The sequence below is a fragment of the Somniosus microcephalus genome, chromosome 7 (genome assembly GCF_052327205.1).
Source record: "Somniosus microcephalus isolate GS21.2 chromosome 7, FLI_Smic_1.0, whole genome shotgun sequence".
NCBI classification, from domain to species: Eukaryota; Metazoa; Chordata; class Chondrichthyes; order Squaliformes; family Somniosidae; genus Somniosus; species Somniosus microcephalus.
The window spans coordinates 258,468,877-258,485,507 of record NC_140993.1 but is presented as its reverse complement, the minus strand read 5'-3'; the positions used below and the strand labels follow the sequence as shown (position 1 = coordinate 258,485,507).

General features: G+C 43.1%; 1 protein-coding gene across 6 annotated transcripts in view; it reads left to right on the top strand.

Moving 5' to 3' along the window:
• The window catches only part of LOC147115252 (zinc finger protein 236), a 186,535-nt gene that overhangs the window by 113,998 nt on the left and 55,906 nt on the right, over nucleotides 1-16,631 (top strand). For 5 of the 6 annotated variants that reach the window (XM_085993641.1, XM_085993642.1, XM_085993639.1 and 2 more), the window contains exons 22-23: nucleotides 959-1,324; nucleotides 4,940-5,082. In XM_085993641.1, coding sequence (XP_085849767.1) covers nucleotides 959-1,324; nucleotides 4,940-5,082 — 509 coding nt within the window. The remainder of the gene's footprint in view (nucleotides 1-958; nucleotides 1,325-4,939; nucleotides 5,083-16,631) is intronic. The other variant, XM_085993640.1, reaches the window with a different exon arrangement.

Here is a 16,631-nt window from a genome sequence, read left to right as displayed (position 1 = left end):
GACCGAGCTGTTGCCGTCCCATCAAAACTGCCGGACAAACCAGCGCTAATGTTGAAACATACGGAGATTTTGAGCTCCGTATCTGGCAACAAACCCTGTTGCTTAGCAACAGCTTCTAAACAGTCGGCCGTACCTTGCAAGCGTCTCTGTAGCTTAGCAACAGCTTCAGCGAGACATTGCAGAGCCTGACTGGTGGAAAAAAAGCAACGAAAAGAAAAAAAAACTAACGAAACGGCTCCTGATTTTTGCCGGTGGCTCGAGCATTCCGGACAGTTAACCTCCGGATAAACCAAAGTTTCCTGTAGTTGGTGATAGCCTTTGGTGAGCAGTATTCATTAAATGGAATGGCACAGAAGCGAGCAGAATCGGTTAAAGTAACTAAGAAATTCTACACATTTCTTAAAATAAGTTCACCTTGAGAGGGTTTATAAATCTGTGAATAATTCATGACAGTGCTGCACCATTTATGAAGTCAACAGGAAAGTTAATTACAAATGAGAAAATTCAACATCTCTCCCATTTTAAGATCCATCACAGTTTTTCGCCAATGACCTTTAGATATTTGTGCATCTATCAAGTTCTGTTTTGTGTGTGCATAAGAACATAAGAAATAGGAGCAGGAGAATGCCATACGGCCCCTTGAGCCTGCTCCGCCATTCAATAAGATCATAGCTGATCTTCGACCTCAACTCCACTTTCCCGCCCGATCTCCATATCCCTTGATTCCCTTAGCGTCCAAAAATCTATCGATCTCAGTCTTGAATACACTCAACGACATCCACAGCCCTCTGGGGCAGAGAATTCCAAAGATTCACAACCCTCTGAGTGAAGAAATGTCTCCTCATCTCAATCCTAAATGGCTGACCCCCTTATCCTGAGATTATGCCCCCAAGTTCTATGTGTGCATATGTTTCTGCTTTTTTTTCTTAATGATATACTTTTGTATTTTGAAATTCAGGTCAGAAACACTTCAAATGCCATGTATGCAGTTCTCCCTTCTCAACCAAAGGTAGCCTAAAAGTTCACATGCGACTGCACACTGGAGCAAAGCCTTTTAAATGTCCACATTGTGACATGCGTTTCCGGACTTCAGGACACAGGAAGAGTCACATACAATCCCACTTTAAGCCCACGTCACTGCCAAAGAAAATCCGGAAGCCTGTAACACGTCAAACAACCGAGAGCTTACAGCCCGTAAACTTGCTGATGACTGCAGATGCAAATGTTTACATCACTAATAATGGAGTTCTCGCCAGCCAGTTTGATCAGAACCTTCTCCAACAGGGATTAGTTGGACAAGCTATTCTTCCTGCATCTATGTCAGGTAATGTTTTTAATCATTAATCGTTAAAATATTTTGACATTTCATAATTCCAATTAAAACACAGCTAAAAAGTATTGTGGAAAAGTTCATTGAATTATACAACAACAGCTTGCATTTATATAGCGCCTTTAATGTAGTAAAACGCCCCAAGGCGCTTCACAGGAGCATTGGAAGACAAAATTTGACACCGAGCCACATAAGGAGATATTAGTGCAGATGAGGTGGGTTTTGAGGAGCGTCTTAAAGGAGGAAAGAGAGACAGAGAGATTTACGGAGGGAATTCCAGAGCTTAGAGCCTAGGCAGCTGAAAGCACGGCCACCCATGGTGGAGTGATTAAAATCAGGGATGCTCGAGGCCAGAATTGGAGGAGCGCGGAGACCTCGGAGGGTTGTGGGACTGGAGGAGACTACAGGGATAGGGAGGGGCGAGGCCAAGGAGGGATTTGAAAACAAGGATGAGAATTTTAAAATCGAGGCGCTGCTTAACTGGGAGCCAGTGTTGGTCAGCGAGCACAGGGGTGATGGTGAACGCGGCTTGGAGTTGGTCAAGATACGGGCAGCAGAGTTTTGGATGAACTCAAATTTACGTAGGGTAGAACGTGGGAGGCCGGCCAGGAGTGCGTTGGAATAGTCAAGTCTAGAGGTAACAAAGGCATGGATGAGGGTTTCAGCAGCAGATGTGCTGAGGCAGGGGTGGAGACGAGCGATGTTCTGGAGGTGGAAATAGGCAGTCTTAGAGATGGCGTGGATATGTGGTGAGAAGCTCATCTCGGGGTGAACTACGACACCAAGGTTACGTACATTCTGGTTCAACCTCAAAACAGTTGCCAGGGAGAGGGATGAAGTCGGTGGCTAGGGAAGGGAGTTTGTGGCGGGGACCGAAGACGATGGCCCTGAATTTGCGGTCGGTGGCTTCCCGCAAGGAAATGCCTCCAATCCGCAAATAAAATGCCCGCGTACCTGGGGCCTCGGGATCCACGGAGACTCACGGTCCTGGGGCTCCCCGGGTACCCACGGGAAGAGGCCAACGTATCTCGGGCGCATGCGGTTCACGAGCGTCCCTGGGATCTCGTAGGCCGGACCGACGAATGACAGAAGGGAATCCCCATTCATGCTTATCGGGATTTCATATGTGCGGTAACCCCATAAATATGAATGGGAATACCCCAAAAATACACTGAGACATCAAATTAATTTTTAAAAATCACATTTAAAATGAATTAAAATGGCATTTAATTAAATATTTAAAACAAAAATGGAATTTTTTGAAAAATAAATGTACATGTTTTAAGGGGCTAAAAATAAACTTACCTTATTTCACAGGTTTTTAAATGTATGAATTATTGATAACATTTTATTTTTCTGCTTTTTCAAACTCTTAAAGAATTTCACGAGCATTCGCTGGGCAGAAGTTGGGCAAATAGCCCAACTCTCCGCCCGCCGATGCCCTTTTGCTGGGGATGCATGCGATCTGTCCAGAGAATTCTCGACCGATCACAAGTTCCGGGTTTTGGCGCATGCGTAAACCCGGACCTTGCGCGGTCCTTCCCCATGCGTACGCACCTCATACTCACCCGTAGGGGCTGCAAATTACGGCCCGATGGCTGCAGCACAGAAGGAGGCCATTCGGCCCATCGTGTCCATGCCGCCTCTTTGATAGACCTATCCGATTAGTCCCACTCCCCTGCTCTTTCTCCATAGCCCTGCAGTTTTTTTCCCCTCAAGGTATTTATCCAATTTCCTTTTGAAAGTTCGGATTGAATCTGCTTCCGCTACCCTTTCAGGCAGCGCACTCCAGATAATAACTCGCTGCATAATTTTTTTTTCCCTTATTTCCCCTCTGGTTCCGGTTATACAGCTTATTTCAAAAAATATCCGTGAACTTTGTCCACAAACATACATATAATGACAGACAGGAAAAGACCCTCCGGTCCATCCAGCCTGTCCCATGCAACTGCGATACCTTGTGCATCACAGTATATACGCTCCCCACCCCACCCGAAATCATGTCATCTCCTATATTATATAAGAACGCATATCCTCATCGGGGCGAATGAACAAGTTGATCTGTTTAATGGAGTAGGCCCATGCTTTGATTTGCAATAACATACTATTACCAGAAAGGGATTGATAATGATCTCCGTATACATAAACCTCCTCTTTCATTAAAGGGACAGCGATGCAAGTTGAATCATAATTTTAAATGTGAACTGATCTAGTCCAGCCATTTTCATCAGTATTTTTTCCACTTCTCTTCAATTTTCAATAAACTGCGACAGACTTATTCCCGTGTCCAGCATATCGAAATCAGCACAAATTGTCCATTTGCAGTTTTATCAAATCTTTTTAATAAGGAAATTTTGCACTAATGCAGCCACCTTCTTGCCTTATTTGTTTCATAGTGCTAGTCCTATTGCATCATGTGCACGGTATGAATAATGTATCCGCTTATCTTTGCTTCTTGGATTATTATTTGCAATGCCTAATTTGACCCTTGAATAATCCTACATAAACCAACTTAATAAAAAAAAAAAAAGACCCAGTCACAGTTTAGCGCCAGCAGGAACTAAATTTGGCACTTGTTAACACAAATTAACTTTTAGCTCACCTCAAAGATACCAAGAATTGAACAGGACTCGGTTCGATCCATTATTAACAACTACTTTATGTCATTGTTGCTATTTAGTCCAGAGATACACAATTCTTAATGCAAACCCATACCAGTTGATTCTGTGCAACTCATTTCAGAATACAACAACGCATACTTAACCTCACTAAAACGATAACATTCGGTTTGAAAGATGATGGTACAGTATATGCTTAGCAAAGTTAGGCTTTTGAAGTTTATATAGAGATGGCAACAGGTACCAATTGTATGCTTGCTGTTGTCTATAGCTGGGATGACCAAAAGTTAATGATTATCCCTCGATTGCGCTAAACTTTGCCCGAACGTACACTAATGCTTTACACATCGGGCCGCAACCATTTTTGTGGGGAGTGGGTGGTTTGTTTCGGCTGAGCTGGTGAAGTGCCAAGAGTCCAGGTTTGGGCTGCTGCTGGCGTCGCAGTGTCCCTCAGGTAAGTGCTGTTGGGGAATGCGCGAAATCAATATTTTTATTCTGCTAAATAAGCTCTATTTTCAAGCTGGCTTCAATGTACAATATCAATAATGTCTACTCATTTCATTTAAAGCTTGATGGAATGTTTCTATGATCAGATTAATATTTTTGATCTTTGACAATAATTTCATTCTTATTACTTTTTGCACCTGTGCACTAGCTTTTAGTGATTTGTGTACATGAACATCTAAATCCCTTTGGTCCTCCACAGCTCCTAGTCTCTCCCCATTAAGAAAATATTCTAATTTGTCTTTCTTGGATCCAATAATGTCTATTAATTTGAATTAAGTTTTATGGGATGTTACTGTGATTCCATTAATATTTTTGATCTGGGGGGGGCAGTAATAATTTCACATTTATTTATCAAGTACCAAATCTGGAGTGCATAAGATCTGTTAATTGCAGCAAACACTTGATCAGATTTTAATGCATTCATTACAGACCATACCACTTTCTGCACTTAATAATCTGTTTGTGTCCTTTGATTTATTGGCAGCTGATTTGACGTTATCACTTACAGATGCCAGCTTTGCCACTCTCGAGGGAATACAGCTGCAGCTCACTTCCGCTAACCTGGTTGGGCAGAATGTCCAGATCTCCGGTATTGATCCCAACAATATAAACAACATCACACTACAGGTATAGAGATTGTCATCTGTGTTGCTGTGATGGACCTCATTAACGTAGGTTGTATTTCATTACAGGACTGCCACTAACGCGGGTTTAACTGTCCAGCATAGCCTGGTTCTCTTACATGTTTGGTTTAAATATTGGAATCTTGCATTTCATATTTGGAAACATGTAATAAGTAGAGGGGCCTCAACCTTTGCGGGCATGGAGGGAACATTCCCTGTGCCTTAATATTGGTTTCCTGCAAGCTGCCCAGAGGAGCAGTGAGGGCAAGCTGCTAGTGTCGAGGCAGCCCTCAGGTAAGTCCTTTAAGGAGGACGCGGGAGGGTGGGTAGCGTGGGATGGGTGGGGGAGCGATGGCCGGCAGCGGCTCACGTGGTTTGAATGTGGAGTTGGGAGGAGCACTGCTGCTCCTCCCAACTCCACATTGAGGTAAGTCTATTTTAAACACTTACTTGTTGGTTGCGGCCCTTTAAGGCCGCATGTGGGCCTGGTTTTCCTGAACATTGACTGAATTCAAGGCAACCCAATATTGCAGTGAGGGCCTCAAACAGGTATTAGGCCCTTTATTTGAATGTGGAAAGGGGATAATGCCTGTTTCAGGCAGAAATGATTTTTTTTTTTGCCTACACCAATATGGCAAGTGGTTCACTTCTGGCTCATAATGAGCATGCCCTTTCTGCCTTCCATAATGGAGGCTTAAGCGCCCGCAAAATGGGCGTGGCACCATCTAATTTATAGGCCAGGATATCTTTCAGGTGATTTTTTGAATGCCTCAGCGACCATATTCAGCATGCACTGGCAATTTAGTCAACAGCATACGTCGGTAACAGCATACGTCGGTCACAACATGACAAAAAATACAGAAACATTTGATTGTAAGCCTACCAACCTTTTTCAACTTTAAAATTTGAATTCAAAACGTCTTAATGGATTCCAGTGTAAGACATTGTGGTACATCTGAGTGTGGAGGAAAAATAAAGATGCTTCACTCCAAGACATTGTACATTATCGTTTCAATGGTTCTGTCATCTGTATAGTGTTCTCTACTGTACACCAGTAGCACATATGGCATAATAGCATTTTTTCGGCTGCTAAGCCTGTCTGGTGACATCACTTGAGAGGAGCAATGGCAACAACAACTTGCATTTATACAACACCTTTAACGTAGTAAAATGTCCCACGGCACTTTGCCCTGGAACCATTCCATTACAGACCGTGGCAATGCCACTTCAAATCACCTTGAGAGTCACTTGAGCCCCTGAAACCGGACTACAGGACCTTGATCTGATTTGAAGTTGTTCTTCGATAACAGACAGAAAATTGGGCAAGGTGGGCCCACGGTTACCCACCCAGCTCGGCTTGTAAGCTGTCCTCCACTGGGATTACATAGGATATATGGCCACAGAAACAGGCCATTCAGCCCAACCAGTCAATGCTGACGTTTATGCCCCACTCAAGCCTCCTCCTGTCTTTCCTCATCTAACTCTATCAGTATAACCCTCTATTCCCTTCTCCCTCATATGCTTGTCCAGCCTCCCCTTAGATGCATCTATACTATTCGCTTCAACCACTCCCTGTGGTAGCGAGTTCCACATTCTCACCACTCTTTAGGTAAAGAAGTTTCTTCTGAATTCCCTATTGGATTTCTTGGTGACTCTCTTATATTGATGGCCTCTAGTTATGCTCTTCCCCACAGAGTGGATACAGAGAGAATGTTTCCACTTATCAAAAGCTTTCATAATTTTAAAGACCTCTATTAGGTCACCCCTCAGCCTTTTTTCAAGAGAAAAGAGACCAGCCTGTTCATCCTTTCCTGATATGTATACCCTCGCATTTCTGGTATCATCCTTGTAAATCTTCTCTGCACCCTCTCCAGTGCATCTATATCCTTTTTATAATATGGCGACCAGAACTGTACGCAGTACTCTAAGTGTGGTCTAACCAAGGTTCGATACAGGTTTAGCATAACTTCCTTACTTTTCAATTCTATCGCTCTAGAAATAAACCCTAGTGCTTGGTTTGCTTTTTTTATGGCCTTGCTAACCTGTGTCGCAACTTTGAGTGATTTGTGTATTTGTACTCCAAGATCTCTTTGCTCCTCTACCCCACCTAGACTCGCACCCTCCAAGTAATAAGTGACCTCCCTATTCTTCCTACCAAAATGTAATACCACACATTTATCTGTGTTGAATATAATTTGCCAATTATTTGCCCATTCTGCAAGTTTATTAATGTCCTCCTGTAACTTGTTGCCGTCCTCCTCAGTGTTGACTATCAACCCTCCCCCCAAATTTGGTATCATCCGCAAATTTAGAAATTGTGTTTTTGATTCCAAAGTCTAAATCGTTAATGTAAGTTGTGAACAGCAGTGGTCCCAGCATTGATCCTTGTGGAACACCACTACCCACCTTCTGCCACTGTGAATAGCTACCTTTTACCCCTACTCTCTGCTTTCTGTCTTGAAGCTAGCCAGCAATCCATTCTGTTACTTGTCCCCTGACTCCACATTCTCTGACCTTGTTCATCAATCTGTTATGGGGTACCTTATCGAAGGCCTTTTGAAAACCTAGATAAATTACATCTACTGCATTACCCTTGTCTACACTCTCTGTTACCACTTCTAAAAATTCAGTGAGGTTGGTCAAGCAAGACTTTTTCTTTTGAAATCCATGCTGACTATTCATTACTGTGTTTTTGGTTTCTAGATGTTCCATTATTTTTCCTACCACTGATGTTAAGCTGACTAGTCTATAATTCCCTGGATATGTTCTATCCCCCTTCTTAAATATTGGTATTATGTTAGCTATCCACCAGTCCTCTGGCACTACATCTTTTTCTAACGAATTATTAAATATTTGTAGAAATGTCTCTTCCCTAGATTCTTTTAAAATACATGGGTACAATCCATCCTGACCAGGGGTTTTATCCTCTTTGAGTTTGATTAGTTTATTTAATATATCCCCACTTTTTATTTTAAATGCACTTACCTCATTACTAAACTGATAATCCAATGTCATGTCCACCTGTTCTATCTCCTAGTAAATACTGGAGCAAAATAATTATTTAATATTTCTGCCATCGCTCTATCTTTACCTGTGGTATTATCCTGTCTATCCCTTAATGACCCTATTCACATCCGAACCTTCATTTTTTTTTTGATGTGCTTATAAAATATTTTACTATTTTTTATGTTCCTTGATAATTTAATTTCCTAGTTCCTCTTTGCCTTTCTAATTGTATTTTTGACTTCTCTCCTAATCTTTTCATATTCTCCCTTGTCATGCACTTCCCTGCTGTCTATGTACTTAATGTATGCCTCTTTCCTTACCCTCAATTGTTCCCTTATGGCTTTATTCATCCATGGAGTCTCATTAGTGTTTAGTTTGTTTTTTCTTTTTAGTGGAATATATTGTCCCTGCACTCTGTTGAACACTGTTTTAAATGTTTCCCATTGCTGTTCTACATTGTTTTTTGCCAATAATGTTGCCCATTTTATTTTCCCAAGTTCTATTCTCAGTACCTCAAAATCAGCTTTTCTCCAATCTATTACCCTGGTTTTCATCTTAAAGCGTTTTATATTATGGTCACTATTGCCTAGATGTTCCCCTACTTTTACTTCTCTTATCTGCTCTGGTTCATTCCTCATTACTAGATCCAATAGTGAATCCTCTCTTGTTGGGCTTTTTATATATTGGTTTAGAAAGGAGTCTGTATACATTGTAGGAACTCCATTCCCTTATCCCCTTTACCTACCTCTTCTGTCCAGTTAATATCAGGGTAGTTGAAATCCCCCATGATTATTATTCCATGTTTTTTACTCATTTCCCTAATTTGTCTGCATATTTCTTCCTCCACCTCCCTTCCATTATTAGGTGGTCTATAGACTATACCTATTGGTGTGATTGATCCTTTATTGTTTTTTATCTCTATCCGTATGGATTCTATTTTTGTCTTGCTGATAGCTGCGTCACTTTTTTCTACTGCCATTATGTTATCCCTAATAAGTACAGCTACTCCACCTCCCCTTTTTCCCTTGCTAACCTTTCTAAATATGTTATACCCTGCAATGATTAATTCCCAGTTCTGATTTTTCTGTAGACATGTCTCAGTAATCCCTACTATGTCTGGTTCCTCACAATGAATGATTGCCTCCAGCTCCCCTGTTTTATTACGGACACTGAGTGCATTGCTGTACAGATAGTTTAACTCATTTTTAATAGGATTTCCTCTCACTTTATGTTTAACCATCTTTTTAGACTCTTGTTCTATAACTCTATTTATTCCCTTGCCATCAATGTCCTCCCTTACTTTATTCTTTCCTATGCTCTCTTTTCCTGTTTTGTTTATAATTAGGCTGGTTACGTTTTTTGTAGATCCCTCCCCCCATCTTACTAGTTTAAAGCCTTTGCCACCTCCCTATTTACCCTTTCTGCTAGGACATGGGTCCCATCCCAGTTCAGGGGGAGCCCGTCCCATCGGTACAGCTCCTTCCTGTCCCAGAACTGGTGCCAGTGCCCCATGAAAAGGAACCCCTCTTTCCCACACCAGCCCTTTAGCCACGTGTTAATTCTCCTGATCTGTCTGCTTCTATGCCAATTTTCACGTGGCTCGCGCAATAATCCAGAGATTATTATGCTCAATGTCCTGCTTTTTAGTTTAGAGCCTAGCTCCTGATACTCTTTCAGCAGGACCTCCTCCCGTTCCTACCTATGTCGTTTGTTCCAACACGGACCACGACAACTGGATTTACCCCCTCCCTTTCCAAGTTCCCCTCCAGCCACCGGAGATACCCCTTATCCTGGCACTGGGCAGGCAACACACCCTCTTCGGGGTTCTTGTTCTTGGCTGCAGCGGATTATGGAGTCCCCTATCACTACCACATTTCTATTTTGCTCTCTTTCCCCCCCCCCCCCCCCGAACAGCCGTCTGAGCCACAGTGCCTTGGTCTACATTGAGGCTGTCCTCCCCATTTGCAGTCTTTCTCCTTGTCCTCTCAAATCATGGAATTAAGTAAGAAAGAAAGACTTGCATTTATATAGTGCCTTTCACGACCACTGGACGTCTCAAAGCGCTTCACAGCCAATGAAGTACTTTTTGAAATGTAGTCACTGTTATAATGTAGGAATTAGCTCTGAACGTTTGATGGATGTAATATTTTCTGTAATTCTACTTCACAATAATTGTCCTATTCATACAGGGAAGAGTTGACCATCCTTAGAGTAGAGAAAGTGAAAGAAAGAAAGACTTGCCTTTATATAGCGCCTTTCACAACCACCAGACGTCTCAAAGCGCTTTACAGCCAATGAAGTACTTTTGAAGTGTAGTCACTGTTGTAATGTGGGGGGGAAAAAAGGGAGATTTAATAGAGGTGTTCAAAATTAGGAGGGTTTTTGATAGAATAAATAGGGAGAAACTTTCCACTTGCAGGAGGGTCGGTAACCAGAGGGCACAGATTTTAAACAGTTGCCAAGAAAGCCAGGGATGAGATGAGGAGAATTTTTTTTGTGCAGTGAATTTTTTTGATCTGGAATGCACTGCCTGAATTGGTGGTGGATGCAGATTCCACATTAACGTTCAAAAGGGAACTGATACATACCTGAAAGGAAAAATTTGCACGGCTCTGGGGAAAAGCAGGGGAATGAGTCTAATTAGACAGCTCTTTTCAGAGAGCAGGCAGAGGCACGATTAGCCGAATGGCTGCCTCCTGTGCTGTATCATTCTATGCCTTCTGGCTGAATGAAATATTGAAAAAAATAGATTAGGAACTGAGCATCCCCTCATGTCTGTATTAGCTCTTTGCTTGAATAATACAAAACTCACCCCCCCCCCCCTGCCCTGCCCTCTCCCCATAACCCTGTATCATCTTCTGCTTCAAATATTTATCCACTTTTTCTTTAAAAGATGCAATGGTCTCTGTCTCAACTACTTGGTGGCATGGTGGTTAGCACTGTTGCCTCACAGCGCCAGGGACCCGGGTTCGAATCCGGCCTCGGGCGACTGCCTGTGTGGAGTTTGCACATTCTCCCCGTGTTTGCGTGGGTTTTCTCCAGGTGCTCCGGTTTCCTCCCACAGTCCAAAGATGTGCGAGTTAGGTTGATTGGCTATGATAAATTGACCCTTAGTGTTAGGAGGATTAAATACGTGGGGTTACGGGGATAGGGTGGGATATGTGTTGGTGTAGGGGTTACGGGGATCGGGTGGGATATGTGTCGGTGCAGGCTCGATGGGCCGAAATGGCCTCTATCTGCACTGTGGGGTTTCTGTGATTCTGTGATACTTCTTGTGGCAGAGCCTTCCATGGTTCAACAACTCTCTGGATGAACACATTTATCCTGATCTCCCTCATCATCCTCTTGATCTTACATTGATGTCCACTCATTGTTGACTCCCAGGCAAAGAAGTCTTTCCCTATTTACTCAATCAAACCCCTTCATAATTTTAAAGACATTGCTTAAATTTCCTTTTGGCCTTCTCTGCTCCAGTGGAAATAATACCAGTATCTCAAGCCCCTCCTCATAACTAAAGTTTCTAATCCTTGGCTGCATCCTGGTGAATCTACACTGGACTTCCTATAATGGGGTGTCCAAAAAACTGCACGCAGTACTTTAACTGTTGCCTAAGCATTGCCTTGTACAAATTTAGCATTGCCTCTTTGTTGTCCACAGCCCAGGAGCACTTGGTTCAAAACACTTGGCAAAGAATTTTGTTTGTAAGTAAAGTACTAAGAATGTGGTATTTTGTAAGTAGGGTGGAGTTACCCTTCAAAGCTTCATTAATGCCTGCAACATGGCCTGATGTTTAGTGCAGTGTGGCTTGGCTCAGGGCGTTTTTCTGTTTTAATTACGGTCCTTCTTTGTCCTTGCGTTTACTGTTTGTGAGCAGCAATGTGCTTTTGGTAACTATTAGTACCTTCTGTTTTACGGGAAATGAGAAAGGCTGAAAGATGATGTGATTTTTTTTTAAAACAAACAAAATAGAGGGGGAAAGTTATTCTAAAGAAATCAAGTCAAGATGTTAATGCTGGGAAACAAACGTTTTCAGTGTCAGCATCAAGCACTACCATGTCAGATGTAACAACATTGTACCTCAGAAGATCGTCCCTACTACACTATTTTTCCAATTCTCACACTACCTATCCTGCGGCCTCTGAGTAGGATTGACAATTTAGTGTTGAATTAAGGGCAGTTTTGGAGTTTGGTCTGGTGTCCCCTGGGAACTGGTTTCGAGACTGCCCCCAGTGACGTGATTAACACCCTCCAGCTCCCAGCAATGAATCATGTTATCTGGTGAATCATCGTGTCCTGGCGTACTGCACACCTGCCTGGGTGACTGAGTCTGCCTCAGTGGGTTGCCTCTGTTACAATGTTCCATTGCCAGGCATGTCATTTTTGCACCGACTTGACCCCAAAGAAATTCTCCTCACCCCTAATCCCACCAAGCAGGAGAATAGTCAATGATTTTAAATGAAAAGTAGTGACAACATTTATTAGTACCACTTGATATGAGTGCATGGAATTTTCTGCAGTGCTCTTTACCTAGTTTTAACCATCTGAGAGTTAGTCACATGTTTGGAAGTTGACTTTCTTGTTCCTCTGACTACATTTAGCTGAGAGTAACCTAAAGCCACTCCTATCAGTAAATGGCCAGATTTGGTGTAATGTATTTTTTTTGGTTTGTTGCATAAATTGGTGTTTTCTTTCTAGTTATTTTACCAAACCATGCTCCCGATGGAAGGCTTGCCCGCCACAAGTTCACATTGGAAATTCACGGATGGGTTTCCCACAATCTTCTGACTATGTAAAAAAAAACACAATGGCCTGGAGTTCTCTCCGTATTTACACAACAGATGCTACACACGTAATCTGGGTGCAAGCAAATTAACGTGACTTAAAAGATCACGGAATTTTGGGCGTCAGCGAGTTACTCATGTGACTGCAATACGCCCAAGTCTCCTCACTCTTTTACGCCCATCCATCAAACTACATGTCCGAACTAATCTCCACCCACAAAACTGGCCACGCCTCTGACTCTCAAATGTGAGTGTCTTCCAGTTGCGCTTGTTCTGGGAGATCTCTCAACATTGCGGCCAGATTTTCAGGCGCAGCAGCACAAATTTAAAAAAAAAAAAAAAAAAAATTTCAAGCAAAAAGCAACTTTGAATTGGAGGAGTAGACTTGTGTAAATCCAAGAAGAGTGGTTGCAACGAACAGCAACGGTCATAGTAACAGACTACCTGCTGCTACTGGGAGAAAGAAGGGCAGACCAGTGAGCTTGAACATATCGGGACAGAAGTAAGGACAAAGTTGGAAGAGGATTTGAAATCTCTCCGTGACTGCGCCTCTTCTTACCTCTGTAAACTCCTCCAGCCCTACAACCAAAGGCCCCCTTAAGCTCGCTGGACCTCCTGCGCAGCCGGCTTTTCGACAGGAAAAAACACGCCTGTGTGATATTTTGAATGAGCCGCGCAGCCCCTGAAAGGGGCCGCGCATCCAAAAGAAAATTAACAGGAACATAGTCGACAACCCTCCGAGATCTCTGCGATCCTCCAATTCTGGCCTCTTGTGCATCCCCAATTACCTAGGCCACACCATTGGCGGCCGTGCCTTCAGCTGTCTAGCCCCTAAGTTCTGGCATTCCCTCCCTAAACCTCTGCTTCTCTACCCCTCTTGCTCCTTTAAGGTGCTCCTTAAAACCTACATGTTTGACCAAGCTTTTGGACACCTATTCTAATATATCTCCTTATGTGGCTCGGTGTCAAATTTAGTCTGATAACGCTCCTGTGAAGCACCTTGGATGCTTCTGCTACGTTAAAGGCACTATATAAATGCAAGTTGTCGTAAAGGTCGACAGTGCAGGCTAACAGGAGGAGCATCACACAAACACCCATTGCACAAGTGCAGTCTGCATACTCGACCCTTAAACTCCAGGCCCCATACAAACAGCAAATGTTAATAAGATTTGGAAATGAACAGACCTTGGAGCTCACACCCACCTGGAAAAATAAAGGTGGATTGATCACTGCAGAAGAGGTCTGTGCCTGCTCATTTCATTATGCTTTCTGTAACTTTTGACATTTCCAGTATGACCAATCCATGAAATTACCAAAAATTACCTTCATAACGTTACACATCCAGATACCATCTTTCTGTTCTCTAGTTTTAGATTTGAATATCTGATACAGAGTCCGTTGGCATTTGCATCTAAAAGCACTCAAGGATTGAATGCATGCTAGCAGTTCTTCTATGTGCCAATCAAGGGCAAAGGAACTCCGGTCTCAAATAAAGCTCCTGTTGCACCAGGGTGAATTTTTCCTTTTCCACACCAGCAACTCCTGTGGCTTTCTTCCAGAACTTGATAGATTCTGGAACAGTACCCATGGATTGGAGAGTAGCTAATGTTACCCCACTATTCAAAAAAGGTGGCAGAGAAAAAGCGGGGAATTATAGACCGGTAAGCCTGACATCGGTAGTGGGGGAAAATGCTAGAGTCCATTATAAAAGATGTAATAGCAGAGCACTTGGAAAGCAGTGACAGGATCGGACAAAGTCAACATGGATTTACAAAAGGTAAATCATGCTTGACTAATCTACTGGAATTTTTTGAGGATGTAACTGGTAAAATAGATAAGGGAGAACCAGTGGATGTGGTGTATTTGGACTTTCAGAAGGCTTTCGATAAGGTCCCGCATAAGAGGTTAGCGTGCAAAATTAAGGCACATGGGATTGGGGGCAAGGTATTGACTTGGATAGAGAACTGGTTGGCGGACAGAAAGCAAAGAGTTGGAATAAACGGGTCGTTTTCCGAGTGGCAGGCAGTGACTAGTGGGGTACCGCAAGGATCAGTCCTAGGACCCCAGCTGTTCACAATATATATTAATGATCTGGACGAGGGAATTGGATGTAATATCTCCAAATTTGCAGATGACACAAAGCTGGGTGGGAGGGTATGCTGTGAGGAGGATGTCATGAAACTCCAGTACGATTTGGACAGGTTGGGTGATTGGGCAGAAACATGGCAAATGCACTATAATGTGGATAAATGTGAGGTTATCCACTTTGGTGGCAAAAACAGGAAGGCAGATTATTATTTGAATGGCAATAGATTGGGAGAAGGGGAAGTGCAAAGAGACCTGGGTGTTCTTGTGCACCAGTCGCTGAAGGTTAGCATGCAGGTGCAGCAGGCGGTTAAGAAGGCAAATGGTATGTTGGCCTTCGTAGCAAGAGGGTTCGAGTACAAGAACAAGGATGTCTTGCTGCAGTTGTACAGGGCCTTGGTGAGACCGCACCCTGAGTATTGTGTGCAGTTTTGGTCATCTTACCTGAGGAAGGACGTTCTTGCCATGGAGGGAGTGCAATGAAGATTCACCAGGCTGATACCTGGGATGGCAGGAATGACGTACGAGGAGAGATTGTGTCAATTGGGCTTATACTCACTGGAGTTTAGAAGATTGAGAGGGGATCTCATCGAAACCTATAAAATTCTGTCAGGTCTGGACAGACTAGATGCAGAAAGGATGTTTCTGATGGCCGGGGAGTCCAGAACCAGGGGTCATAGTCTAAGGATAAGGGGTAAGCCATTTAGGACTGAAATGAGGAGGAATTTCTTCACCCGGAGAGTGGTGAACCTGTGGAATTCTCTGCCACAGAGGGCGGTGGAGGCCAGTTCATTAAATATATTCAAGAAAGAGTTGGATATATTTCTTGAGGCTAAAGGGATCAAGGGATATGGGGAGAAGGCAGGGACAGGGTACTGAATTTGGATGATCAGCCATGATCTCATTGAATGGCGGAGCAGGCTCGAGGGGCCGAATGGCCTACTCCTGCTCCTATCTTCTATGTTTTCTATGTTTTTCCTGACGGAGGTCTTCAGTTTAGTGCCATTGTGCTGAATCGCACATAGTTTTCTGCCTCGCCCACAGGGAACTGGGCTGAGACTGCCCAAACTCATTTTGCTCGGGTTCTGTCCAGCTGGCAGAGAATTAATTTTTTGAACTGATTTCATGAACATGTGTTATCGACCAGGAGCGCCTCCCACCAGCCGCACGTATCAGGAAATCGAGGGTACCCTGCCAGTAATTTCCACCCTTTAAAATTAGCGTGCATTTGTGAAATCATTCCTTTAGTGTGAAAATGTTTTCAAGTATCACCAACAGAATTTTATTAATCCTAGTAATAGACTAAATAAGGAGAAACTGTTTCAACTAGCAGGAGGGTCAGTAATCGGAGGACACAGATTTAAGGTAATTGTCAAAAGAGCCAGAGGTGAGATGAGAAATATTTTTTCACAGCAAGTTGTTGTGATCTGGAATGCACTGCTGAAAGGGTGGTGGAAGCAGATTCAATAGTAACTTTCAAAAGGGAATTGGATATATATTTGAAAAAGAGAAATTTGCAGGGCTCTGGGGAAAGAGCAGGCGGGAGTAGGCACTAATTGGACAGCACTTTCAAAGAGCAGTCACCGGCACGATGGGCCGAATGGCCTCCTATTCTGTAAGATTCTATGATAAACCTTCTGCATGCAGAGTTCTCCTGTGTATTTAAATGGACTTTCAATTT